This window comes from Calonectris borealis, chromosome 15 (genome assembly GCF_964195595.1).
Source record: "Calonectris borealis chromosome 15, bCalBor7.hap1.2, whole genome shotgun sequence".
In the NCBI taxonomy this organism is placed as follows: Eukaryota; Metazoa; Chordata; class Aves; order Procellariiformes; family Procellariidae; genus Calonectris; species Calonectris borealis.
This window is the reverse complement of record NC_134326.1, coordinates 14,425,118-14,452,158: the sequence shown is the minus strand read 5'-3', so window position 1 is coordinate 14,452,158 and position 27,041 is coordinate 14,425,118. Positions and strand designations below refer to the sequence as shown.

General features: G+C 56.2%; 4 protein-coding genes across 8 annotated transcripts; 2 read left to right on the top strand and 2 right to left on the bottom strand.

Annotated features, from left to right (window-relative positions):
* Nucleotides 1-230: 230 nt before the first annotated feature.
* On the bottom strand, nucleotides 231-3,170 carry ARL10 (ARF like GTPase 10). The gene is made up of 4 exons (XM_075164326.1): nucleotides 2,866-3,170; nucleotides 2,172-2,334; nucleotides 1,760-1,935; nucleotides 231-1,343 (listed from the first exon to the last, which is right to left on the bottom strand). Exons 1-4 carry the CDS (start codon nucleotides 3,049-3,051, stop codon nucleotides 1,167-1,169), a joined length of 702 nt encoding a protein of 233 aa, XP_075020427.1. The 5' UTR covers nucleotides 3,052-3,170; the 3' UTR covers nucleotides 231-1,166.
* An 825-nt stretch (nucleotides 3,171-3,995) lies between these two features.
* KIAA1191 (KIAA1191 ortholog) lies at nucleotides 3,996-11,787 on the top strand. 3 transcript variants are annotated; one of them, XM_075164320.1, is made up of 7 exons: nucleotides 3,996-4,154; nucleotides 4,232-4,422; nucleotides 5,791-5,917; nucleotides 7,568-7,692; nucleotides 9,004-9,110; nucleotides 9,430-9,566; nucleotides 10,019-11,787. In XM_075164320.1, exons 1-7 carry the CDS (start codon nucleotides 4,127-4,129, stop codon nucleotides 10,225-10,227), a joined length of 924 nt encoding a protein of 307 aa, XP_075020421.1. In that variant the 5' UTR covers nucleotides 3,996-4,126; the 3' UTR covers nucleotides 10,228-11,787. The 3 variants fall into 3 exon arrangements, with proteins under 3 accessions (XP_075020421.1, XP_075020423.1, XP_075020422.1); XM_075164322.1 differs by lacking the exon at nucleotides 4,232-4,422; XM_075164321.1 differs by lacking the exon at nucleotides 3,996-4,154 and having other exon boundaries at nucleotides 4,422-4,657.
* A 1,826-nt stretch (nucleotides 11,788-13,613) lies between these two features.
* On the bottom strand, nucleotides 13,614-22,080 carry SIMC1 (SUMO interacting motifs containing 1). Of its 3 annotated transcripts, XM_075164317.1 has the most exons (11): nucleotides 21,913-22,000; nucleotides 20,815-21,039; nucleotides 19,467-20,222; nucleotides 19,007-19,227; nucleotides 18,161-18,230; nucleotides 17,570-17,715; nucleotides 16,946-17,125; nucleotides 16,348-16,476; nucleotides 15,200-15,356; nucleotides 15,034-15,118; nucleotides 13,614-14,069 (listed from the first exon to the last, which is right to left on the bottom strand). In XM_075164317.1, the coding sequence occupies exons 3-11, from the start codon at nucleotides 20,049-20,051 to the stop codon at nucleotides 13,849-13,851; spliced, it is 1,794 nt and encodes a 597-aa protein (XP_075020418.1). In that variant the 5' UTR covers nucleotides 20,052-20,222; nucleotides 20,815-21,039; nucleotides 21,913-22,000; the 3' UTR covers nucleotides 13,614-13,848. The 3 variants fall into 3 exon arrangements, with proteins under 3 accessions (XP_075020418.1, XP_075020416.1, XP_075020417.1); XM_075164315.1 differs by lacking the exon at nucleotides 20,815-21,039 and having other exon boundaries at nucleotides 21,913-22,080; XM_075164316.1 differs by lacking the exon at nucleotides 21,913-22,000 and having other exon boundaries at nucleotides 20,815-21,833.
* Nucleotides 22,081-22,157: 77 nt separating this feature from the next.
* THOC3 (THO complex subunit 3) lies at nucleotides 22,158-25,925 on the top strand. Its single transcript, XM_075164318.1, has 6 exons — nucleotides 22,158-22,391; nucleotides 22,901-23,057; nucleotides 23,929-24,133; nucleotides 24,480-24,641; nucleotides 24,732-24,832; nucleotides 25,174-25,925. The coding sequence occupies exons 1-6, from the start codon at nucleotides 22,209-22,211 to the stop codon at nucleotides 25,335-25,337; spliced, it is 972 nt and encodes a 323-aa protein (XP_075020419.1). The 5' UTR covers nucleotides 22,158-22,208; the 3' UTR covers nucleotides 25,338-25,925.
* The last annotated feature ends 1,116 nt before the right edge of the window (nucleotides 25,926-27,041 follow it).

The following is a 27,041-nucleotide window of genomic DNA, read 5'->3' as shown; positions in this document are numbered from 1 at the left end:
TCGGAGAGCTCCTGGTGCCAACCTGCGGGACATGGGCATCGGGCGTGTGTGGGGCTGGGGGCCCACGGGGTGCAGGCAGCACTTGGGCCTTTGCTGATTTCCCTGTAAGCAGAGGCTGGAGCGGGGCCACGTGCTGCTTCCTTCCCTCCCTGAGCGACCTTCCTGCCTCCAGCTCTGCAGACCAGGCTGGGGGCCCCTTCCCTGCCAAGGAGCTGGAGGGCAGCGCAGAGTGATTCAGCCTCTTTTATTGACAAAGGGAAGGAGCGACTGTACAAAAGGTTTTGCAGCTGAGACCGGCGGGCGCATACTCCCCTTTCCCCGACGTGCTCCCCAGCTTCCACGATAAGTTTTCCAGAACCCAGCGCCCCATGGCGTGACCCAGCAGCCCTTCTGCCTGTGGGTAGGGCTTCCTGCGGGACCTGAGCCTGGCTCCTTCCCCTTTTCCCTGGGGCAGCTGAGAGGGGGGGAGACCAGGCAGGGGGGCAAACGCCTGCTGAGTGCAGCTCCTACCGAACAGCCCGTCTTTACCCCTGTTGAGGGTGAAGGGGCAGTGCAGGGCTGCCCGATACCTGCCTTCATCTCTCACAAACAGGGCTTTAAAGACAGAGTTGGGGGAATTGAGAGCTGTGCTCAGCCCCGGTGAGGGACAGCCTGAGCTGGTTATTCCCACTGGTGTGTGCTGCACCGGCAGGGCTGCACCAGCAGTAACTCCTCATGTTTTTCAGGGAGGAGAGCCCATCCCCTGGGATGACCTGTCTGTGCCAGTGGGTGAAAGGGTTACCTCGCTTGTTCAGCCCCATTCATTTAACATCATGCGGGGCTGCCGTGAAGGTGCGGGGCCCTACCCTGTGCCGCATGTTCCCGCTCACCAGGAGGTAAGAACCGTTCTCGTGCCACCATCCCAAAGGAGGCTTCATCCCTGAACTGGAGGTGGCTGCCCTCTCCCCATGGCAGAGAGCAGAGCCCGCTGCTCGTGTTCCCCGAGGACAGCCATGCTACAGCTCAATCCCAAACTTTGTGGGGTGCAACAAACACCCCAGGACTGGCAGCCCGCTACCAGCAAGTCTGAGCTCCAGGGCTCCTGCCCAGCCGCCTCCATCCTTGCACCACAGTCCCCGAAGAGGAGCTGTGCCAGGGGTGGGAGCCTGTCCGCCCCACGTGTGGGCTCAGGGCTGGGAGAGCAGGGTGACCAGCAGGCTCTTCACATGGAGGACGCTGGTGGCAGTGTTCAGGCTGGCCCAGGTCGCGCTGGTGGGCAGGAGGAAGAGTTCCCGCTGCCCGCTGAGTGTGTGCAGGGCCAGCTCCTCCCGCAGCTCTGCCGTGCTGAGGGCGTTGCTCTTATCCTGCGAGGGAGAAAGGCGGCCGCTCAGGAGGGGAGCGGTGCCAGGAGCAGCGCTGCCGGCTGGCAGGAGCCCCGTCTTGCCTGTGCGGTCCTGGCAGGGATCGTGCGCAGGAAGCTGATGGGAAACAGCACCAGGCATGCGCTTGGCCTCCTGCCTGGGGAACGTATTTCCCCTGGGGATTTTGCAGGCTGCTGCCTGGGTACTCTCCTAAAAGTCGTTAGCTGGGGCACTGGCAATGGCAGCCGCGCCTCCTGACGAGGACTGGAGGAGACAGGCCCTGAGAAATCGGATTTTGCAAGAGCGGGTGGATTTGGGGTATCAGGATTTCCCCTCGGGGCCCTGGGGAGGGACAGTTTCACTTCAAACAGCCCCGGCAGCAGCTGCAGGGAGGGACGAATGGACAGACGGACACCCACCTGCTTGTTGGCCAGCACGACCAGGGGCAGCCGGGGCTCTGCAGCCAGCAGCGCGTGCAGCTCCTGGCGCGCAGTCAGCAGGCGCGACCTGTCCACCGAGTCCACCACGAACACCAGCACATGGGCCTGGCTCAGGTAGTGGGGCCAGTACGCTCGCAGGTTCTGGTTGCCCCCCACTGTGGGAGGATCAGGGAGCAGGATCAGGCCCCTGCACGGGGGCGAAAAGGGCTGCCACCTCCCTGTGGCACCCGAGGAAACCAGACCTCTCGCCGCCCGGGATGCTTCCACCACCTGGGACGCTCCCGCCGCCCAGGATGCTCTGCACCCCCAGCCCAGTGCCGGCAGGTGGGGGAACCCTTCGGGTCGTGCAGGCTCAGCCCCGGGGGATGCGGTGGGGCCAGGCCAGCCTTACCCTCCAGCAGGTCCATCTCCAGCCCCTCGACATAGAGTTGGGCAGAGTTGAAGCCGAGGGTGGGTGCAATGCGCTCCTTGGCCGTCTGGCTGCAGATGTAGTGCAGGACGCTGCTCTTCCCTGCCCCATCCAGCCCCAGCACCAGCACCTGCCGCCAGTCCAGCTGTGGGGACGCAGGAGGGTGTGGGGCCGATCCCGGGACCCGCAGGCCCCTGCTCAAGCAGCTGGTTGAAGGACCAGCCTGGAGCAAGACCAGCCCCCCCAGCCCCTGCGCCCCCGTCTCCAGCCCAGGGGGTTCCAGAGGTGGTTCAGACCGGGGACCAGGATGGCTGCAGGAGGGTCCCCAAGGGGGAATCCAGTCTGGTCGGCTCCAGGGGGATCCCGACCCCGCGCCCCCTCCTCCAGCCCCACGTGCTCAGAGGGGTCCTGCTGGCGACCCAGAGCCTTCCCCAGCCACAGGGGTGATCCCGACCCCCTGCCCCTTCCCCAGCTTGGCGGTCTCGGGGGTGTGAGACAGTCGGAGGGATCCCGACCCCCTGCCCCGTCCCTGCCCCGTTGGGATCGGAGACATCCCGGTAAAGGGCTCCCGGTATAGGGGATCCTGGTATAGGGGATCCCGGGGAGATCCCGACCCTGTGCGCTTCCCGTCCCGCGATGGGCCGGGGGTCCCGGCGAGGGTCCGTCCCCCCCTTACCGCGTCGCCGGCGGGGGCTCGGTCCGGCAGCTCCCGCAGCTCCCGCTCCCACCAGCCGCCCCAGTCGGTGCCGGTGCCGGCGCCGCGGAAGTAGATCTTCCAGGCGATGAAGAGGAGGGAGCCGAGGGCGGCCACGGCGGCCCCCAGGGCCAGCGTCAGGTCCCGGAGGGCGCCGGGCGGAGCCATGCGGCACCGGCACCGGCAGCGGCAGCGGCAGCGCGCGGCCGCGGCGCAGCTGTGCCCCCCCTCTCCGCCAGCTGTGCCCGCGGGCGGCGCGCCAGCGCCAGCTGTGCCCGCCCCTGACGTCACCGCCGCGCTTAAAGGGGCCGCTGCGACCGCGGGAGGGAGGGAGAGATGGAGGGATGGGTGGATGGAGGGAGGGAGGGAGGGAGGGAGGGAGGGGAGGAAAAGGGGCGGTGGGGAGCGGGAGGGAGGGGGGCAGTAGGGCCTCCCCAGCCAGCGCACTGACACGCGAGCCGCCCCCAGGCCCCACGCCCGCCTGGCAGCCTGGCACTCGGCACACCACGGGCCCAGGGGTTGCGCCCGCTGCCCACGGGACTCGTTTGTCCTCAATCCTCTCCGCTGGCGCAACGCATCCCTGCCCCGGGCCAGGCTCCACCGGGAGCGGCTGCGGGGCCTTCCCTGGAGCCACCGTGCCCGGCCCCCGCGCCCCTCAGGGCGGTTGCAGCAGGGCAGCAAGGGACCCCCAGCCCGGCTGCCGGGGCCGCGGGTGGGCTGGCCACCCCTCCGGGCGGCCCACACGTTTTGCCGGCAGAGCTGGTGCGTGGTCGGGCAGGGGACGGGAGCAGGCAGCAGCGGGCGGCGGGTGCGCCGAGGCGGGCAGGGGCGGGCAGCGATGCGCACGCCCGTCCCCACCCGCCCCAGGCCCCCGCGCCCCCCGGCCCGGCCCCGCCCTGCCCTCTGCCGCCCACCCGCCTTGCCCCCGGCATCGCTCGGGCCCGCCCTCTCCGCGCGGCCACGCCCCTCCAGCACAACCACGCCCCCTCTGTCTGGCCCCGCCCCGCGCGGCTCGGACTACACCTCCCAGCGTGCCCCGCGCGCCGCCGCCAGCTCTCGCGAGATCGCGCCCCTATAAGAGCTCCCCCGCGGGGGGCGGTGCCCCTCGCACCTCCCCTCCGGCGGCAGCGGTGGCGGAGGGTGCCCCGCGGGCTCCGCCATGGTGCCGCCCGGCCCGCCGGCCCCCGGCCCGCCGGCCCCCGCCGAGCCTCGCTAACCTCAGCCGAGCCGCGGCGCCTCCGCCATGAGCTCGCGGCAGCCGGACGCTCCCGGTAAGGCCCCCCCCACCGCGCGCTCCCCACCGGCCCGGGTAGGCCGCGGCGCTGAGCGCTGCCCTCTCTCTTCGCAGCGCTGGAGCAGGGCGGCGGGGCCCACCCGGGCAAGATGTCGCTGCCCATCGGCGTGCCGCGGCGGGCCTTCAGCTACGACGACGCCCTGGAGGACACGGCGCCCATGACGCCGCCGCCCGCCGACCTGTGCGCCAACGTCCTCTGGAAGCAGCCGGTCATCCCCGAGCGCAAGTACCAGGAGCTCTCGAAGGTGCGGGCCGGCCGGTTGCCGCGGTGGCCCTGGCCCAGGCGTGCCGCCTGTGTGCCGCTGCAGCCCGGCCCGGCAGCCCTCCTGCCTGGCCGGGGCACCGCAGCGGGCGAGCTGCCCCCTGCCCTCCGCAGCAGAGACCCGCTGGGCCCTGGGAGCCCTCGGGAGGTGCTGGGGACAAGAGACCGGCTTTGCTCCCTGGCCCTGTTGTGGGAACACTGAAGTGTGGTTGAGATAGGTGTGTTCTGGGAGTCTCCTCGCTTATGGGAGGTGTTTGTGGGTAAAAAAGCTGCAAGATGTGACCAGGTGCAATTAAACCAGAGCAAAAGGGTAGATTCATGTTGGATGTAAATTCTTTATGATGAGGGTGGTGAGGCACTGGAACAGGTTGCCCAGAGAAGCTGTGGATGCCCCATCCCTGGACCTGTTCAAAGTCAGGTGGGACGAGGCTTTGAGCAACCTGACCTAGTGAAAAATGTCCCTGCCTGCAGCAGGGGGGCTGGACTAGATGATCTTTGAACGTCCCTTCCAACCCAAACTGTTCTATGAAATGACTATGGGGACGCTTTGAGTGCAGGACCAGCTCTTTTAAATTTAGAGGCTGTTAGTTCTAAGTCTGAAGTGAAGTTAAATGTTGTTGAATGGAAGTAAATAACTCTGCATCCCTTTCAGCTTAACCTCTGCTTTTCACCTCATTTTATTTTAAAATCTTTCTCATGGAAGAAAACCTAAAGTTGTGGTTTGGCACAAAAAGCAAACTGTCCGGTCAGGGAGCAGTAACTCCTGTGTTAGGAGGAGGAAGCCTATGTTTCACAGGATTTCTTGTTTTCTAGCATTCATTGTCTGGTTCTTTGTTGCTAGGGTCTCATGATCAGTGGTAGAGCTATGACCAGTAGATACTCTGAGTAAGAAACTGATATAAGGAATGAGGGGGAGAACAAGATCTAACCACCAGCCTCTAATCTGTGTGACTGCTATTCTGTAAATAGTTTGTGTTTCTGAGCTGTCTGTGGAAGGGTGCTCTTGCCCAATTGACCTTGAAGTCCAATTTGCAGTTATGAGAATGGAAGTAGATATGTTCTGGTTTCTTTCCTGTTGACCTTTTTGTACTTAGACTAAAAACTTGTTGGCTCTGAGCCTGGTAGGATTTCAAATCTTGGATGCAAGTTGCTTGTTCGTTGCTGAGAATTATAAGGTTCAAGCTCTGAAGACTCCTGGGCTGTAGTGAGAAAAGAGTATGGGTTTCTTCCATGGGATGAAGGCTACCTGCTAGAGCGGCTTTGCCTTGTGTCTCCTTTGAGTAGAGATGTGTCCTGGCAAGGTGCTGAGATACTTTCTCATCTTAAAGTGTACCCTGCTTCTTCCCCACAGATTGAGGAAGGGGATGCTAACATGAATGCACCAGTCATAACTCCTTCATCGTCCACCGAAAGTGTGAACAAGGTACCTGTGGTGAAGGCCAAGGCCACTCATATCATCATGAACTCTCTCATTACAAGTAAGAACTCTCACCTCTAATGTGGTGGCTAATGGGGTGTGGGCACGCGAGCGTGCTCTGGCTTGGTAATGCCTCAGGGTAACTACCAGAGTTCCTGGACAGTTTGTGGCTTCAGACCGACTCTGCTCTTGAGCTGTATGAGGTTTTTTGGAGGATGCTTCTAGAAGGAAGCAAGGAACTGGGGAAGAGGCCACACTTACTGCCTCTGTGTTTCCCGGTGCTGGAGGTGGGTGATGAGGGAGGAGTGCAGCCTGCTGATAGGACACTGCAGTCCACGCCACCTTGTTGCTGGAGTGCAGGGGCGGCTGCTGCTGCTACTCTGTTTGCTTATTAACTTGCTATTTCTGAATGACAGGTAAGGCTCTAAAATTAACCAAAGTGGTGTGGAGAGCTGACATACTGTGCTAACGGAGCACTTGCTGGTATTAGTTAGTAGCTGCAGCTGTCTTGCCAACAGTAACACTTATTTTAAAAAAAACAAACCTCATAAATCATGATGCTTTAAAATCAGATTGGGTCAGTTATGCTGGCAAAGAAGACATGCCCATTTGCAACAAGAGGAATTATGTGTTAATCTGTCCCTGCTGCCTCTTCTTTTAGCAGCTGGGATCTGAGCTTCATCTTTTCTCCAAGTAGTACTTCCAAAGACTTTGAGATTTTCAGACCAGCATTTTGGAATAGCTATACGTTTGCACTTATTTCAGTCTTGGCTCGAAAATCCAAACATCAGAAAATAACATCCAGGAATATGGACTTTCTTCAGGAAAGCACCTCCTGTTCTAGTCTAATGATAAAATGCTAATCTATTTAAAACCATGATGGCCTAAAAATGTCCTTGTGCAGTAAGAAGTCAGGAGCGCCAACCTACACCTCCCAAGAAGAACATTCAGTCACAAGTTGGAAATTAACAGGCAAAGGTCCTCTAGGTTTCTCATATATACAGTGCAATATCCCTGCAAATAACTGTAACAGTAACATGGGAAGTGTTATCTGTTTTAAAGAAGACATTGGGCTTTTCCAGTAATCCTGCTGTACTCTGATTCCTTTTGACTTTTTTCTTAGTTCCAGTAGGGAGTGAACATCTTATGCTGGTAGTGGGGGGGGGGGCAAAAGTGCTTATATTTTTCAGAACTGAAGTTGATATCAGTGTATTAGATGCTGGCTCTGTATTTGGCTGAAATGGCTTATTTTACCTAATCTAGAATCACTGGGAGTCTTTACCACCTGTTCTGCAAGGCTGTGATTGTCAGATTAGCTGGTGTGGGCAGTCTTTCAGAAGACTTCATTTTTTTGCTGGCCAAAAAACCATCCTCGAACCCTTGAATCTAGGGTCTCCTAGATTTAGGAAGTTGTAATTAGGAGTGATGCAGCTTCTTGGGTGAGATGGGTTTAATTACAGGTGTTGCATTTGTAATACATCTGGTGATTTGGGACAAATCACTGCTCATCTGACTTTGCCCTATGACTCAGGACAGTTTTCAAGTCAGACTGTCTCGTTAGCTTCATCTTGCTGCCTCTGTCAACTCATCACAACGTGTAGGTATGAATGATGAAAAAAGGGTCTTGCGTTCGGTTGCTTGAGTTGCCTTTGTTTGCTAGAACTGCTTGTGGTGGCATTTCTGTGTGAATATGTGCTCTTGTCTGTTCCAGAGCAGACTCAGGAGAGCATTCAGCGCTTTGAGCAGCAGGCAGGGCTGAGAGATGCTGGCTACACTCCCCACAAAGGCCTCACTACTGAGGAGACAAAGTATCACCGAGTGGCTGAGGCAGTCCACGTAAGGCTTGTTTTGCATTGGCTTTCTCCGTGTAGGTTGTGTACTAGCTCAACGCCTATCTGGTAACATAACTTTTGGAGCATGTTGCTAGGACTCTCCTTAAACTGCTTCCTCTGAAGGCTTTTAGCTCATTGTGTAAAAACGGTTACCCACTTATATTTTAAAGTTAGCGTTAGCCTTTATACTTTTGAAACAAACTTTATTCTGAAATATGTCATATTCCACAGTATGTCAGATTATCACAGTTGTCTTTCCAAGTGGGGACATCCCTACACAGAATCTAGTTTCTTTCTGTTCATTTGAATGGTGCCCTGCAGTTGACTGTTGTAACTGTTTGTCCCAAGAGAACTTGTAAACCATGCATTTCTGATGTGGAAGATAGCAGATGAAATTGGGCTTGCCTCTTAGTGGAAATAAAGACAAAGGTCTTGAATCAACATGTTTCTGATGAGCTCAGTCGCCCACAGTAATCTTGCAGTTGGAGTTTAATAATGAACTCCCCAAGTGTACTCCCACAAGGTCAAAGTTTCAATAACAGTGTTGGTGAATTGCATTAGTGTGGCTTGGGTAGCCACAGGAAACATTCTGAGAAGGTGCCTGTGTAGTTGGTGTTTGAACTATAACTGCCCTTCAAGTGACTTCTTCAAAGTTCAATTTGTACTGTCTGACTTACAATAGCCTGGTTCACATACACCCAGTTCCTGTTGATTTTATGAGCAGGCGTACTCTTCAAATGCGGTTCACCGCAGCGTTTCAGAGCAGTGTTCCCACCCTGTTGTATGTGGATTACTTCTCAGGGTCTAGTACTCCTAGACCTAGTACCTTCTGTACGAGGTCTGATCTCACCTTCGTTAGAGAACTTGTGGGACTGAAAGCTTTGCTCTGAGAAGCGCTGCAGACAAATGGTTGCTGTGACATTTAGACTTGTTACCAGTAGCTGAGCTGATGTGTAAGCTGGCTCTGCTACATCTGCAACCTCCCTATGAATGCTGGTATTGAAGCAGTGCATTACTGCTGGTTAGTGACTCTGAATTGCAGAGTGAGCTGTAGGTGTTATTTTACTTCCTCTAGCCTGGAGGATGTGTCTTGAGCATAGTGAACTACCAAAATGCTTATATCTGATGTGGAAAGAAGCTTAAGGGGTGTATGCAAGTATTGTAATACTGGGTTTAGCTTTAGGTGACGTGACATTTAAATCCTTTATCACCTGTGATATGAACAGTTGTCCAGTTTTGACAATAAAACTGGCTGTTCCTTATGTCTTGCATTTAAGCTCTGTTGCTTCTGTGTTTCTCTTGCCTCTCCTAACAGAAGCTAAAAATGCAGAGTGGAGAGATGACAAAAGATGACAAACAGACTTCTTCTGCTCAGTCCACTCCAAGCAGCACTCCCCACTCCTCTCCCAAGCATAAAAACAGGTACTCTCTTCCTGGCAGACCACTGCCTCCTTGGGTTTCCTACAGGCTGCTGAGGTGGGAGCTGCTACAAATAACCTTCTTACCCAGTGAGGGACTGTCTAAGGGGTGAAATTCAGAGCCTGCTTCGTTTTGTGTTGGATAGATCCAAATGTTGAAAGCTTGTGGAACTTTAGCATACCTATCTTCATTCTGGGTGGTAACAAACCTATTAAGTTCATTTAAATTGCTCCTGATAACTACATGTAAAATTCCTGGCACCGTGGGGCCACTTGGAAGTATTTATTCTCATGTTTTGTACATCTCAATGATTTTTCCCTAGGGGTTGGTTTAGTCAGGGATCCTCTACTTCTATCACTGGCCCAGACTTTGCCATGGAAGCTGGTGGGGACAAATTGCCATCTGAAAGATGGAGCTTTTTTGGACCCAAAGCCATCCAGAAATCCACCAATGATCCAGGTATGTCCTCTAAAATCTCCTGCCCTGCAAGAGCTAGGGGAGAACTGTCACACAAACTTGCTAGCTATTTCTGGAGCCTTATCCTGCTTGCCTTGTTACTTTCTAGGACCACCTTATGAATGTGTGCTATTCATATAATTTCTGTGCCTAAATATAAAGCAGTTAGGTGAAACCTATGCCAAGGATCTGAAAGTAGAAATAACTTGCACTGAGCTGCAGTGGAGGGCAGGGTGTGAAGGTGACAGCTTTTTACTCTGCTTTCTCTGCTGTCTGGTGGAACCAGAACTGGAAGTGCCAGTGATGTAGAATAGGCTTAGATGACATGAAGCTGCTGGGTCTTGCATAGGCTTTCTGCAGTGTTGGGCATCAGTGACACTGCTCACTCCTGGAAACTGGAAAAAGGACTTGGCTAGTTTTCCTAGCTCTTACTTGCTGTGATTTTTTCTCATCAGGAGGATTTACCATCCAATCCTATAAGGGTGCCCAGAAGCCATCCCCAATGGAGCTGATGCGTGCTCAGGCTACTAGGATGCAAGAGGATCCAGTCACCTTCAAGCCACCCAGAATGGACATTCCACTCACAGAAGGGAGGAAACAATCTCCACGTTCCCATAATATCAAACCTCGGGATCTGAACGTGCTCACTCCCACCGGGTTCTAGGAAGGATGCTTCGGGTGTCTTTAGCGGGCTACAGGGTGTCTTAGGCTCTGCTTCCCTGTCCCATTGTGCTGCAGTAAAATAGGAAAGTTTCAATTCCAGCTCTTCATCTCAGAAAAGGAAACAGTTGTGACTGTCCTCCTAAAGCCAGTCTTGGAAAAACTCCTGCACTAGCACCAAACCAAGGTAAACCATCCTGTCTGCTGTACTGCACCAGTTCGGTCTGCTAGGCTGCACTAGGTGTGCTTCCCAGTACACTGCACCACAGTAAAACCTTGAATCGTGTTTTGTGGGACAGGACTGCGTGTGGTGTGCAAGCAGGCTGGCTTGCCTACCTGTAGTCTGATTGTCTTGTCCTGCTCAGTGCTGAAGTACCCTCAGGAGGACCGTGGTTCTGTCTGGCATATATAGAACACCAGCAGAAAATGATGAAAACAAGCAAGGACTAAAAACTGGACTGTTAACTGCCAGAAGGAAGTTGCTCTGGGAACGTGGTGGGTCAGTAAGGAAAAGTGGAGCAGTGACCATTCTAAGATGCCTTTATTAGAAAGGCAGGGAGCAGAATCTAATGGGGCTTGGCAGTAATGAGGAAGAATTGCTTCTCTTCCAACTCTTCATGTTCCTCCAAAAAGGTGCAAGTGACCAGAGCTGGTGTGGCTTGAACCAAGTAATCCTCCTCTCTTCTCTCTGCAAAACAACACTGTCCTGCCTTCTCCTAGACAACAGACTTACAGATGTTCTGGCACTCTGGGTGCTGCTTGATTTGTTTGGTTTTTTTTTTTCCTAGCATCTTGAATGAATCATGTAGAAGTGTATTAGACACCAGGGGCACTTCTCAAATAGGGTTTTTGTTTCATCAGCATTAAATACATTTTGCAGGGCTGGGGGAGGGCTGAGGGCAGATCAAGGCTCAACATTCCTCCCTGCTCTGGTACAGCTATATGTAATTTTTGACCTAGTCAGAACCAGTTACTGGGAACAGCTAACACTTGCTTTCATGAAAAGTGGAAGGAACTCTTGACTACCATCTAATCCCTTAAACGTTATAGGCAGAGTTGCTCTGTAATCTTCACCTATCCTGTGGCAAACAGGTCTCTCTCTGGATCTCACGATTGTGTTGCAGAGCTCCCTCAGCCAGCAGCAGGCTTTCTGTAGTGGCAAGGTGGCAGCAGCAGCCTTGCATATGGTATTGGAAGCTTCTCTGTTGCTGGTTCATTATACAGAGGTTACTTAACAGCTGGTAACTGTTGAGCTCTGGGGTTTCTGCCTTCTTAAACCAAACATTCCTCTCAGAGGGTGAGGCAGGGTTGGCTCACTTGGCTAGCTGCTCTCCCCTCTGAAGAAGCACGTTTTGTGTCTCTGCTTCCTTTCAAGCTTCAACAGCACTGCCAGTGATGTGTTGAAAGTCTCCCACCCAACTTAGCAGTTTTCACTCTCACCACTCATTTGCACCTTGGCAATCACTCTCTCATTTGACATTAATTTATTTGTTGTCTGTATTCATGTCTCTAATGTGTATGATTTTTTTGTTTGTTAAAAGAAAATAAAACCCTTGTGAATGGAGGTCCTTGGTGTGTGTTAGCGCTGGCAAAGCATCTGTGGAAGAAATGTGGGGCTGTCCAGTGAGTGTGGGGTGAAGGTTCTGCCTAATAAGGCTCTGGCAGCACTTGCACTAGAGTACAATGTTTGCTCTGTAAAACTCCCTTTTGACAAGGAGACTACGCTTAAAGCCAGCTCAGTCCTGTCTTAGGGCTTGTGCAGATGAAACTAGACGTGAAATCTTTGTGTGCAGATGAAACTAGACATGAAATCTTTGTGTTTTCCTGAACTATTAAATAGCTTGAGATTGCTTTGCTTGCAGCTTGTGTGCTGTGTTTGCCCCTGTACTGGGGAGGTGGGCACAGCTGTGGGAGTCAGGCTGGTATTTGCCTAGAGGTGCCAAGCTCGCAATGATCTGGCCACCTCTGCTTTGCCTTCCTCTGAAAAGTTCTGGTTTGAGTGCTGTTGTAGCATCCGTAGCTGCCAAAGTACTGCTGATAGAGCACATGGTTCTCCTGGACTAGGGAAGTCTGAGCTGAACACTGGTGTTTCCTGTACTCCTAGAGCGTTAGCAGAACTCAAAGTGATGAAGCGGATGCTGAAGCACCCAGCTACTCTGGTACAGGCTGCTGCTGCAGGTCTTAGTTACACAGGCTAATCTCATAGTTCAGTTTGGAAAGGCTGGGGTTTAAGTGTGGCCTCTTGGTGTGATATTCTACTTTCTGTATTTTATTCCAACATCGTTCTTGGGGATATGACCAACGTATCAGAAAATAACATCCATAAGTATGCATCTCTTGCAGGAATGTGGCTTCTTTTCTAGTCTAATGATAGAAGTCTAATCAAGTTAAAAGGACCTAACTGGAAAATATACCTGAATGAGCATACGATGCAGGAAGAGCAGCTTTCTAGAGCAGGGAGCACTTGGAGTGTGCGCTGTTGGGAACGCCTCTGGCTACTACTCTGAAAAGAGACTTCTTCACTTTTCCCTGGATGGCTTATCCCTGGATTAGAGGGGCAACATCATGCAGATGAGTGGTTTGTTCTACATTTGGCAGTTGGGAAGAGGCCTCCTAAAGAACAAGGAGCAAACCTGTGAGCCCCAGGTCAGACCCTTCCAAACAGTTCTGGGCTAAATGAAGCCAGGCTTCTGGATGAGGTCTGTGCAGCAAGCACCAGGTCTTCAGTGTGCGTGGCACTAACAGCAGGACTACTCCATTCCTGGAGTAGTGGTCATGATTGTGGTGCTCGATGCTCTGAGGCTCTGGTCTCCTCAGGGACAGATAAAGGTGTGGTGGGCAGCTACAGCAGTCTTTCTCCCACTCCCAACCTCTGTTGCTTCTGACCTGTCTGAGGACACCTGTAGAAATGCCTAATTGCTCTCTGACCTTGGCTGTGGTTTGGGTTGATGGCAGTGTATTTGAACTGAGTATTCATCTTCATCATAACACACATGCTTGCCTGCGCTGCAGACACTTTGGTACATTCTGGAAGAGGCACAGCTTTTTCAGTTGATGCTGCTATCCAGTCCTCTCTCCTGACATGCTAATCACCTTGGGCAAAGTCATGTAGATGTATTTGATTTGGAACAGAAATGTTCCTCTCCTGAGGACTGACCAGCATTGCCTAGGGATCTCTGCACTGTGAATGCCCTCACTGCAGCCCACACCTGCTTTTTTTCTTAAAAATTATCACCTTTTCCTAAATATTGAATAGGTATTTTGGCATTTTGCTTGCTGTGCAAACTATTGTCAAAGTTTATGGCCACGTTAGTCTAATGCTTTCCCAAGGTACAGCTGACAGAGCTCTGCACTTCCTTTGGGCAGGACTGGCACCAAGATGGAAGAGTCTTAGCAAATATGAAAATAATTTATTTTTTAAAAGTGTACAAAGTGCCTTGTAAAACTGTAGGATGAGGCATGTTTGAAAGAGACCATGTAAACCGGATATTTTTCCAAAGAAATGTATAAACAAACCCACATGACGTATGACACTTGAGACTGCAGCATGAGACGGGGGTTTTGATGGGGTTTTACAGAGGAAGCATGAAGCTCTTTGTGCCCCCTGCCGCAGTGGTTGTCTCCATCAGGTAGCAGTGACGATGAGGAACAACTCCCGAAGCATGCACAATTTCTCCATGATCTGCAGGGGAAAAGGCTGCCCCAGGACCTGCTGCATTCGGCTGATGAAGTCCTCTATCTTCAGTTGAATGTCCAGATGGCTGATGTCATCTCCGTCCTGGAGCTTGGGCTTGGCTTTCTGAATGATCAAGTCCATACGGTCGTTGAGTGAGCTCCGCAAGTGCTCTGCAAGAGGAAATGCTGCTGGAGAGAGGCAACAGACAGCGGGCTGCCTGACCTGTTCAGGGACAGATCACAGCGTGCCACAAGCAGCACTGTGCGGTGGTGAGGAGCAGTTGGGAACTGTGCTGATCTTCTCATGGTTATCCTTGATGTTTCTGCACAAGACTAGCCTGGTGGAAGAAGGTACTGTCCCCTCCTGGAGCTCAGTCTGCATGTGGAGAGAGCCCAAGAAATGGGGAGGGGGCAGGGCTTGCAGCATCCTTTTCTCTTGTGCTAGTGGCAGACTGGACAGCTGTCCAGCTGCGAAGGAGAGTCTCCAAAGAGCTTAATGACAGTGATGGTCTAGGGCTTCAGGGAGAATAAGACTCTATGCACAGGGGATAGTGGGTTCCTCTGCATTCCTCCATGAGAGCCTTAACCCTGGGCTAAAGCAGCTGAAGTTGGGAAGAGACTTTAGGAATTTTCTTTAGGGAGTTTTAGGGAGTGTTTTGTGACTGTGCCACTCTCCTGGGGTCAGAAATACTGCTCCTTCCATGGCTACTGTGGGTGGTGCTCCCTGCCCAGTCTAAGTGCTGAGTGTGTCCTGGCTTTACCATCCATTTGACTTCTGCTTTTCCTCCTAAACCACCCTATTCTTCCACCCACTGTGTTTGCAACTTAGACAATAGTGGGTACAAAGCACCCCCTTGTGTACTTCCCAGTGCTGGGATTGATCCTTTAGGAAGTAGGCTATTTCTTAGGGGCTAAACTTGGCAAAGCAGGTTGGGTGCTCTGCCTGATGCAACATCACTTCTTTGCTCCGACTGTTGGGAATAGTTACTAGCATGGATGGAAGCACATTATCCTTCTAAGACTCAGTGGCTGTGAGTTCAAGAGTGATGAGAGGAGAGGAGAAAGGGTACTTTGGCTGTTCCATTGCAGCCTCTTGAAGAGATTGTGTTTATTAAGGCCAGAACAGGCTGCTTACCCAGTATTACATTTTGGTAACTCATCAGCAGCAAACTCAAGTACTGAACCATCTCATCCCATCTTTGCCATGTTGCTGTTTCATCCTATGACAAGAAACAATATTTGGTTATTAGAAGAGGCTTTCTCAGGAGAAAGCAAGGCAAAGGAGAGGTTGGACTGGATACCTGGTATTGCAGCAGCACAGAGGAGTGGCTCAGGAAGTACAGGATCTTGGCCAGAGATAAGGGCAAGGTCGTGGGCACATCGCAACTATGCTGGAACAACAGCTCTAGCAGTTTGCAGCGCAGGAGCTGGCTCTCCATGGTGTTTAAGAAAGCTTCCCTGAAAGACAAAAGGGATTTACTTTGGGGGAGACAGCACAGCCTGGCCAGGGACAGCTGCTCTAGCATGTTCCTGGTGTCCTGCTGGTGCTGATCTGTGCAGATGTGGGTGATTGCAGGGGCTGTCCAGCAGTGCAGTGGAAGGAAAACCACCAGATATGACAGAGAGACCTTTGTTATGCAGCTTGGCCATGGACATGTTTACGTCCTTAGGTCTGACCTGTGGCAACTCGAGGTCTGTACAGTCTGTGAAGCAAGCTTAGCTGCTTCACTTCACCCTGCCCAGCAGCCTGTGTGGAAGTTACCCATTCTTGCTGACTTGCAGGGAGCACGGCCAAGCAAGTGTAAAGTGGGGTCAGCGGTCAACTGGATCTAGGAGATCTCTCCTGGGAGGAGCGATAGCTTTGTTACAGTCAGTTTGGCTTGATTAGACCCGATGTGTGCTCAGAGAGAGTTCTGCTAAGAGAGATCGAAAGGGCTGCCTGCTGGAGCTGGCAAACGTGGGTTTGAACTGTTTGTGGATCTAGTGGTCTCGGGTCTACACTACAGCCAGTCAGGCCCTTGTGCTTTGGCTTCAGATACTGCGTTTCTTAGAGAAGCAAACAAAAGCACGTCAAGGCAAAACTCTATCATATTTCTGGTGAGCTTCTCAGTTGTCCCTGGGAATCAGTGATGTGTTTGCCAGTACTTGACCATGCTGATGTAGAGAGCTGCTTTTGAGACCCTCTTTACAGTTTTAAGGTCCTGCAACTTTAACAAGTGGAAGAATGAATTTTTCTCAGCAACACACGAGCTGGAGAGATGCGTTCAGCTGGTGATGTTCTATCTCCACAGGATCTGTCAGTCCAACAGCCATGTGTTTGCTGGCTGGGTCATAGATGAGCCTGTCTTTCTATACCCTGTGGTACTTTATGCATCCAGACTTGGATGTAAATCGGGAATAAGACTATTGCTCACACAGGCAGATGCTGCCTTCCACATGTTTGTCTCACCTTTGGCTCCTCAGGGGAATATTCAGTATAAATGGGAATATCACATCTGCGATCTTACAGGAGCTGCAGTTGGGAGATTTGTCCACCTCCACCGCGATGGACAACATCCGCTGGAGCAGGAGCATCACCCTAGGGTAGAGAGACAGTCAACACTAGGAGACACTACCCCTCGGCTTGCCAGGGGGGATGGCACCTAGTTCAGCCTCATGCCTTGCAGTGAGGGATGCAGGGGAACGTAGCAGACTAGATTTGGTGTCTCTTGGTGGCTTTTGAATCTGATGCTCTTGGAAGCAGAGCTAATCCCCAGACGGGCCCTCGGGAGGTCTCAGTGGCTGTAGTGAGCGTTGGTGGAGCAGGACGGGGCAGCCTGGGCTGTGGGCCAAGAGCTCCAGCCTTATACTACATGTGAGAGGAGGACGCTCACTGAGCCAGTTTCCTACCAGGTGAGGAAGCCTCTTGCTCACCAAGTGTATGTCTACCCCAAAGGAGAACTTCAGGTACAGTCTGGCTTCCCTGACCTGACAGGGAGGGACTCTGGCTTCTCCCTGACTTGGGCCCCATGATACTGCTGGCAGGGATCAGGACTTCTGGGGCTTACTTCTGGGTGAAGAAAGCTGGTGGAGCCACCTCTGCCTGGTCAGTGCTGGCCAGCCACGGTGCAGATGAGCTGCGTTTGGCCCTTGCTTCTGCTGAAGAGGATGTAATCTCTTGCGGCTGCTCCTGGGGCTGGGAGAACCTGACTCCTGTAACTGCTGCGACCAACCATTCGACCACCTCTCTGGGACAGAAACAGGAACGTTAGTGGGGACAGGTCTGGTTTTGCTGCATTCTGACCTCTAGATCCACTTGGAGCTCAAGGAAAGGCCCTGAGGATGAAGAATACGTCCCACCTGCTTGGACAGGCTAAGGAGTAGCTCCGTTGAGCAGCAGATTTATATGCTCGTCAACAACACTGCCTCCTTCTCCTAAGCAATGCAAATCTGACCTCATTCCTGGGAAAAGCCGGCTAGCTTGTGGCTGGAAATGCCTTGCATCATCTCTGGTGGTTTGCTTTTGTAAACCTGCTCCTGTTCTTTATACTTGGGCCCTACGCTTTCCTCTGTCTCCCAGGCTTGTTTCCTGGAAAGTCTGAAAGTTTGACCTGGAGTCTCTACAAGTGTTCCCTGAGCCCCTGCCTCTCAGCGTCTGGTTAGAGAACAGGGGAGGAGGAGGCGTCCCTTACTTGACATTGTTGAAGCACATGTCACACGAAAGCACTTTCTTGGCAATTGACTTCTGCAGCAGGCGCAACCTCAGGTTCTGCTGGAAGTCGTCCTCCAGGGTCTGCACCACATACTGCAGGAAGAGGAGCCAGCCGGGGGGCTTCTCCTGAGGGCAGATGGAGACGGTATGAGCCTGGTGGAGCTGCAGGGTGAGGAGCACCAGGGAATTTGGCTGTCTCGGGAATGGGCTGATGTACATGACTGAGGAGTAGCTCCAGGAGAGGCTGCCTGGCTCAGGCAATGCCCCAGGGGCTTGGCTGGACCTGCTCTACCATTGCACTAGGGCTGTGGCCCACAGAGGCTTTGTCTGTTGCTGTGTCTTCCTCAGATGAGACAACCTGCCTACAGCTATGCAGCAGCTTAGGGAGCACCGCGGATAAAAGTGGGAGACCCAACTGCATTTGCTGCCCTCAGCAGCTGCAATAAAACTGCATGTTGGACTGGCCCGTTCTGCAGCAGAGCACGGCCATGAGGCCCTGGGGCAATGCTTACCCTCAGGCACCGCGTACTGGATGATCCCTGCCTGATGTGACACATGTGGTGCCAAGTACCTGGTCCTCCATGATGTATTTCAGCAGTGTCCAGTCCCATCCCACCGTGGCGGCGTTGGCTGGATGGAGCCTGCAAGGACAGCACTGTCCATTTGTGCTGAACTGCCCAACCGTCTGCCTGGAGGCACAGCAGCCCCTGGCCCTCCCCCAGCCCCACTTGCTCAGGGGCCTGCCCTGCCTTCTCCTCTTCAGCTTCGCCCTCTCCCTTTCTCCTCCCCTGACCACATTAATTTTTTGGAAGCACCTGACTGGGGCTGTACTCCATGGAGAGCATCGTCACTCCTGGGCCCGTGGCCTCACAAAACATTGTGACTCTCTGTGGGAATCCTGAAGGCAGTGGGGGACCTGCTCCAGCCACCTCCAGCCCATGACCCCTGCTGCAGCCCAGGGAAGGCGTTTCTGCCATGTCACAGCAGTGAAGAATGAGATCTGCTCTTCAGGAGCAAGGCAAACACACTCCTCTGTCCTAGAGGGCTCCCTGGTGTCACAGGCCGTCCCTGCACTGTGTGGCCTCGCTACTAAATGATTAAAGCACGCTCATGATGTAGTTGGAGCTGCTTTCCCTCTTGTCTCAGCATCCCCAGCCTCTCTCGCCCCCCCATCCTCCATCCACTTGGGGGTTTAGTGGTTGCTGTCTGGGCCAGCAATGGTCCTGACCCACCCTCAGACAGCCCAGGGTGTGCCTGGGCTGATAACAGGAGGCAAGGGCAGGAGGATCATCCTGGGTTATAGGGGAAATCGCTCCCTGTTCTGTGCGTGAGGACCATGGAGAATAACCTTTATGCTGGCCAGGCCCCTGGGAGCACCTAGCCAGCCCCAGGGCACCGTGGCAAAGGGAACACGTACATTTGGATCTTCATCAGCAGCATGTAGGTGTCCTTCAGGATCTCCCCTTGGTGGGGGTTCAACAGGATCTGTCTGATCAGGTGGGAGACGATTTCTTTGGGGGGACAGTGCTGGCGGGAGACGAACTCGCTCAGGAAATGCAAGGTGCCCTCCAGGAAGTTCTCCTCCATGGTGGTGTGCACCATGCTCAGCTTCCCGCTGGGGATGAGCTCGGGTTTCCGCTGCGTGCAAGGCAAGGCAATGGGTGAAAGCCGGATCCCCCCAACACAGAGGAACCCAGCTGTGATGTGGGGCCCACTGGGAAGGGAACTACAATAACCAGAGATCCCAACTGCCTGGCAAAGCTTCCCCCAAAAGGGAAAGCGGAGCAGGGGCTGCCCCCGCTCCATCCTCTACTGCAGGGGCTGCTCTGAGCAGGCTCCGTCTGGGCTTGGCAGTGGCTGCTCTGAACCCCATTTACCTGCTGTGTTTCCCTGTTGGGTGCTACGCCTTGGAGGAAGAGGTGCTGGACTCCGCTCCTCCTGAAATAGTGCAGTTTGTTCAGCCAGGCCTTGCTGTCAGCCTTGGTCCTGGCTGAGGTCACTTGCTGGGTTGCTTCGTGTGGCGGTAAGTCACCTGCTTTCAGCAAAGGCCCTTGGGCCTTCCCTGGGATTGTGGGGATGGCTGGGACAGGGCTCAGCCTCGGGGGCAGCTCCCTTTTCTGGCAGAGGTGGGGAGTCTCTTCCTCCGGGCCACCGGCTCTCCAGCTGCTGCTGCTGTCCAGGCTGGAGGGGGACAGGGACAGCAGGTCCGAGTCCAGCTGCATGCTGGCCAGTGAGCCCAAGTCACTGTTAAAAGTGGTGGTGCTGCAGTTCTGCTCCGGGCTGCAGGAGGAGCTGTGGCGGCTGGAGGTGGGAGAGAAGCAGTTCCAGTTCTCCGAACTTTCTGCTGTGTCCGTGGTGGCACTGGGCTCCGTGGGAGTGCCGTGCCAGGGTGCTGCAGGGCTTGGCCCCGCTGCCGCCTCCGTTTCTTGTGTTGTGGTGGAGCAGAGCCGGGGATGGGACATGTGTGCTGCCGGAGTAGCAGGCACCTGCCTGGGGTCCTGATCAGCCCAGCCAGCAGCGTGGGGAGGGCTTCGGGGAGGGCTGCATGTGTCTTCCGTCAGGTCGATGATGGTGAGGCTGCTCCACGGCGCAGGGTCTGTGCTCGTGTCCTCGCAGGTCAGATCGATGATCTCCTGTGGAGACAGAGGGGCCAGCGCTGTCAGTGATGGTGGCACCTGGGTGCCTCGGTCCTCCCCTGCCAGGGACCTCTGCTGTGGTGGCACTGTTGCCCCAGCCCAAGGGGGAAAAGGGGCTCATTGGCACCAGCCCAGGAAGAGAAACCAGGGGCAAAGACCCCACTGCCTGGCCGAGGGGATGGGGCAGCCTGCGAGGTAGCAGCCCTGAGCTCTAGTGTCGGCCTGCCCCGGCAGCACAGCTGAGCCCGAGCCCGACCTGGGCTCTTTTTCCCTGCTCCTGGCAGAGACAAACCCCCCGCTCCCCCTGGGGCTCCTTATGGCAAACGGCTGCGTTCTCTGCTCCAAACACCTCTCACCTTGGCCCAGAGCGGGCCTGGCTGCCTGCTCAGCTCCCTCCCAGGATGAGGAAATGCCAGCCCTGCTGAGGTGCCCAGGGACGGCAAGGGGAGCGCAGCGAGCGCTCCTATCCCACATCCCCAGGGGCTCCTGCCCGGCACTGGCAGGAGCAGCGCAGGATCCGAACCTCGGCACCCCCCCACGGCACGACCTCACCCGCTACACAGACACGAGCGGTGGGGAACAGAGCTACCTTCACATCCACGGCACCAAGCCAGAGCTACAGCAGCCCTGTGACTGTGGGGACTCCCATCCAGGACTCGCTGGGTGATGCAGCACCCAGAGCTCCAAGGACGCGCCTGTCCGAGGGGCAGCAGGAGCAGGCAAGGGAAGGCAGCTGTGTCCGCACCACCGGCAGGCAGGACACGGCACTTCTCAGGATCTCGACGTGCCCGGGAGGGGTCAGAGCCTGTTTGCTCTTGGAAAAAGAACCCCCTCAGCGTCTCAAAGCAGGAACACGTTTTGCGGACAATTTAAATCCATTTTTTTCCCCTGAGTCAGACCTGTTGCCTTTCCCAAGGAGGGGCCGCGTGTAGCCTGGGGAGGTGGCAAAACCCAGCAGGCCTCACGTGCTCTGGGAAGCCGGTGGAGCCGAGGAGGGCTGGAGGCTGCCCTGGCTCCAGCCGGACCCGCTGCACCGGACGCTGCGGAACTGCCAGTGTTTGAAAGCTGCATCGGAACCAGGGCCAACGGCGCCCGGTGCTGGGGGTGGACAGACCGTTCTCCCCCACCCAGGGCTGTGCCTCGCCGGTGGCCTCGTGCCCTGAACCGCCGCCGCACCGGCCCATCGTCCCCCCGTCTGCGGGGTGGCTCAGGTGAGGGGGACGGTGGCTGCCCCACCACGGCCGGGGGCTGGAGCCCCGCCGGGGGGCTGTACCCAGCAGGGTGCCGGGGGGCTGAGCCGTGGTGGGCTGGGACCCTCCTCGACGTGCAGCCGAGGGGACCGAGACACTCCATGGCTGGGCGCTGGGGGCCGGGGCCTTCCTGGGGGGATGTGGCCAAGGGGGTTGGGACCCCCGGGGGAACACGCTTGGGGACCGGGCCTCTGCTGGCGGGAGGTGGCCGAGGGGACGTGACCGAGGGGACTGGGCTCCCCGGGAACACACGGCCGGGGCTCCGGGCCCGCAGTCCCCGCCCGGCGCGGGACGCGTGCTGCGCCCCTCCGCGGCCCTTGAGGCTTCGTGTCCCCGCGCGGTTCCCGTCCCCGCTCGCGCCTCCGGCGGCGGCGGAAGCGCCGCCATCTTTGTGAGGGGCAGGCGGCGCCGCCCCGCCCCGGGGGCCGCCGACTCACCGCGGGGGGCGGCAGCGCGCGCGGCGGCGGGCGGCGGCTGCGGCGGCGGAGCCGGAGCCGGAGCGGCCGCGAGCGGCTGTCCTCGGAGTCCGAGTCGCTTATGAGGACGACGCTGTCGGCCATCTTCGCGGCGGGCGGCGGCTCCGCCCCCCACGGGCCGGCGGCGGCGGCGGCGGCGGCAGCGCTCGGGCCGCGGGCCGGTCCGGGCCTGGGGGGGCGGCGGAAGCTGCGTCAGTCGCAGCGGTGGGGCGGGGCGGTGGTGGCGGCGGCCCCGGTCGCGGCGCGGCGCCGCCGCCATGGCGCTGTCGCCCTACGTGCAGGCCATGCAGGAGCTGTTCCGCGCCAACACGCGGAGCCGCGAGTTCCCGGCGCACGGCGCCAAGGTGCACTCGGTGGCCTGGAGCTGCTGCGGCCGCCGCCTCGCCTCCGGCTCCTTCGACAAGACCGCCAGTGTCTTCCTGCTCGAGAAGGACCGGCTGGTGAGCTCCTCCGGCACCGGATGGGCGGGGGGCGGCGGTTCGGTACCGGGCCCCGGGACACACCTGGAGCGGCCATTCGGGCCGGTACCGGGGCACCCCGGGACCCCTTGGGCTGGGACTGGTGGTTCGGGCTGGTACCAGAGACCCCTGCCCCCGGGCCCGGATGCTCAGACAGGTGGCTCGAACCGGGAGTGAGTCCCGGTGGTCGGTACCAGCCCTGGAAGCGGGGCCTCGGGTCTGTACCAGGAAGAGGAGCGTCGCCAAGGACCCCACAGGCCGGGGCCGGGGCCAGGGGGCCGGGACTGGAGCTGGTGCCTGGTTGGGGAGGTGGGGAGGGCTCCTCCATCCTGCCCGGCCGTGGGTGGGGAGCGTGACTGAAATGGCGGTGGGGCGCTGGGCTGGGCTCCCGCCCCATCCGGTAACCGGCAGTGGAGCAGGGAGGAGCACACTGGAATCCGTGGCAGCAGCAGGGTAGAGCTGGGCTCATCCCACCTGTCCTTGCCTTCCAGGTGAAGGAGAACAACTACCGGGGCCATGGGGACAGTGTGGATCAGCTCTGCTGGCACCCCAGCAACCCTGACCTCTTCGTCACGGCGTCGGGGGACAAAACCATCCGCATCTGGGACGTCCGCACCACCAAGTGCATCGCCACTGTCAATACCAAAGGTGAGTCCCTGCCTTCCTGGGAGGGCTGTTGGGTCCTGGCAGAACTTCTGCTGTGTGGGACCCATCTGCAGTGGCACAGCGCTTTAGACCCTTTGTGGAGGTGTTGGCGATTGGGGCATCTTTGCTGACTGCTTTTATCTTTGCATTGCACTCATCTGTAAGGAGCAGCAGTGAACACAAGGGCTGATTTACTCTGGTGTCAGGACTGGAGAAACTACTGAAGTATGATGCTGACTGTTAAAATGTCCTGTGTACTTGTGTCTGGAGTCTGTGGGTTGCAAGGCTGGAGACTGGGGAAAGGCATGTTTGCAGAGACCCATGGTGGACGTAGAAGTTTGTGCAGATTCAGAAAGCGATTATTCGAATTCGTGGGCTAGTTAACGCAGATACCATCTCTGCCCTTGGAAATCTCCAGTTTTGAATTGTCGGGGCTGGAAATGGCGTTGTAAGATGGCAAACAGAAACCTGCCTTGTTCTTACTGTCATTCTTATGTATTTGTTGTTGGCTTCTGCTTTTTCTGGATCTTGAAGATCACTGGGTTAAGAGGATCTTTGAGCTGACCTTGTTTGGTGGTTGCTGTCAGCCCATCTTGACCGAAATGGGAAGGGCAGTGATGTAGCCATGTTGGCTTGAAGCTGTGGTTCTGTTAAGTTTAATTTTCAAGAACTGTATGTATTTGCTGGACAGCTACTGTATAGGATTTGTGTGTTAGACTGCAAACCTGGCAGTAGTTCCCATTTGGGAGAGGTTTGGAGTTAGTGGAGCAGATTGTGGCCTTGGATCAGGAATGAAAGCCGCCTGTCTTTCTAACTCGTGGCTGCTGTGGATTGTTGGGTGGAAACGGGAGCCACTGCCTTTCTGTCCCTCCAGGGGAGAACATCAACATTTGTTGGAGCCCTGATGGACAGACCATTGCAGTGGGGAACAAGGATGATGTGGTCACTTTCATTGATGCCAAGACGCATCGCTCCAAAGCTGAGGAGCAGTTCAAGTTTGAGGTGAATGAGATCTCCTGGAATAACGATAACAACATGTTCTTCCTCACTAACGGGAATGGCTGCATCAACATCCTCAGGTAGGCGCCCGTGGCAGCGGGTGGGTGGGGTAGCTGGGCTGGCTGCGGCAGACATCGGTCTGCAAGCCCCTTTGCTGCTTTTGGGGAACCTGAGTTCCACACCCCAGCGATTCCCAGCCCTCTGGTGGGAATGAACTTGCCTGGAGCTGAGGTTGCCCCAGTTCTGGGCTGGGCTCCCCGAGGGTGACCCTGATGCTTTGCCTCATTCACTCAGCACTCAAGGTTTCCAAGAGCCTGGCCCTGCACCAGCTTGCATCGCTCACAGTCCCAGTCCCAAGCCTGCCCTGTTTGTAGACGAGCCCCGGCTCCTCTCACTGCTTCCTGCCCTCTCCCTTCATCTCCGCAGCTACCCGGAGCTGAAGCCCATTCAGTCCATCAACGCTCATCCTTCAAACTGCATCTGCATCAAGTTTGATCCCATGGGGAAGTACTTTGCCACGGGCAGTGCTGACGCGTTAGTCAGCCTCTGGGATGTGGATGAATTGGTGTGTGTGAGGTGCTTCTCAAGGTAGGTAGTGCTGTCCTGAAGGTGTTTGCCACCCCTCTCTGGTGACAGTGCAGGAGACGGCTCACTGTCTGCTTTGCTCTGTTGCTGCAGGCTTGACTGGCCTGTGCGAACGCTGAGCTTTAGCCATGATGGGAAGATGCTGGCATCAGCATCAGAAGATCACTTCATTGACATTGCAGAGGTGGAGACAGGTAACGGTTTCCTTTTGGGGAACAGCAAGGAGGGAATCGGACGGAGACGTGCTGGTGGAGCTGGGAGGGCACTGGGAGTATCGGTCTGCTAAGGAAGAGCTTGGCTGTGCAGAGCAGAGCGCCGTGAGGGGGAGCCTCTGCCTCGTTAGTCTGTGGTAGACATGCGTGTCATGTCTGTGCCTTGTCACCGGGTGATTAAAAGGCGCTGAAGCAGTGCTTGTTCCTCGTCTGCCCTGCGTGGGAGAGAAGAAGCAGGTGCTTGGCTCTGATCCGCGCTATGGGGCAGCGTGCAGCGGAGGGCTGCAGGCTCTCCAGGCTGATGTGGCCCCTTTTCCATGCAGGAGAGAAACTCTGGGAGGTGCAGTGCGAGTCCCCCACCTTCACAGTGGCCTGGCACCCGAAGAGGCCGCTGCTGGCCTTCGCCTGTGACGACAAAGATGGCAAATACGACAGCAGCCGGGAGGCAGGCACCGTCAAGCTCTTTGGGCTTCCCAATGACTCCTAATGAAACCACACTGGGGGAGGCAACACTTCCCTGCTCTCGGGGATGGGGGAGTGCTTAGTTAGTGTAGGATGTGGTAAGGAGATGGCTCCCCTCCTTGCCTGCTTGGCAGCGCTGCCACCTTTGGCTCAGCTCTGTGCGTACTGCTCTCGGGAGCGTTTATAAAAGAAGCAGCTCGCGTGCTGGGAGGACGGGAGGTGATGCTAGCAGAGCTCCCCTTGCTGTCTCGGGGCTGCCACCGCCTCCTCTCTGGGGCATGGGGGGCTTGTTCCAAAGGCAAGTGGCCAAAGAAAAAGTCACTGAAAGTGACTGCTGAGGAGCCTCCCGAGAGAGGAGCTCCAGGCTCCCCAGCAGTGATAAGCTAGCTGTCCCCTTCTACCCCACGGCCTGGTGGCGAGGGCAGCCCTAGGAGCACAGCCTGCCCCTTCCCCTCCCAGATATCCCGTGTCCTTTCCCTGCACTGTGGCAGCGAGGGGAGGGTGGGGGGATGTGAGTTGGGGGATGTTTCCCCAGCTGGGGCTTTTTTTTTTTTTTTTTTTTTGTATGTGTGGTTGTTTTTTCTAATTTTGATAAATCCTGTTCCATAACGAAGGTGCCTGTGGCTGCTGTGGGGGCAGAAGGGGGGAAGAAGCGGGGTGCTGAGCTGCTCTCCTGCGAGCTCCTCTCCCTTCCCTTGCCTCCTTCCCCTTGGCCATGGCAAGGCCCTGGCGGAGAGGTTTGTGTGGAGGGGCTGTCCCCCTTGTCCCCACAGCCTGTCCCCACTGTCCCTGTCTCCTGTCCTGCGCTGTCACCCCACCAGGGGGCGCTGCGCCCCCACGCTGGGGACAAGCGACACCAGGGACACTGCACAGAGGACGGGGACAGCTGCAGGGACCTGTCCCAGTCCCGTAACCCTGCTCCTGCCTGGCAGCACCCTGCAAGGATGGAGCAGGGACCTGACCCCAGTAGAAGATGCCGCCTGTCCCACGCCCCAGCCACTGGCCCTAAGCAGAGCCCTTCCTGCGTCCCTGCCAGGGCTTCCCCATCCCTGCTCCCTAGGGAGAGCCGTGGGGCTTTCTTCCCACCCTGGAACGCTGGGTCACAGGGGAGACGTTACCGCAGAGGAGGTGCAGGCGCAGCCTGCCTGCGATGGAGACCTTGCCTGCAAGATCTCTATCATTTCCTACCCTAATAGTTTCTTCTGACAGAAGCTTTTCCAGGTGACTGATCTGTGATGCCGCCTGGGTAACAGCTGAGCTCTTTGCTGGTAAATGATGGCAAATCAGTCGAGGCTGAGGCTGGCTCCGGACGGAGGCCTCCAGGGCTGTGCCAAGCCTGGGCACTGCCAGGGGCCCTGCCTCGCTGGCACGAGGTGTCCCATTGCCCAGGGCTTGCCCGTAGCCTTGTGCCCCTACTCTTGGGGCGGAGGGGCAGAAGGCTGTGACCCACCAGAAATAGCCCTTGTACCCCAGGGGTATCCCCAGTCATTCTGTGAGGAAGCTCCCAGAGTCAGGGGGAAGGGGCAGAAGCCCCCTTGCCATGTCTGTGGGACGGGGGCCCACCAACACCCATCCCTTTTACCTTGTCCCCAACACCGGAGAGGGTGAGTGCAGGGTGGACATGGGGGTGTGGGGAGGCAGCTGGACTGAGCAGGGCTCTGGGAGCTGCGTGTGGCCTCTCACTTCACCTGTGGCCTGGCTTGGGTGCTGCCCAAGGTGGGCCCTGTGG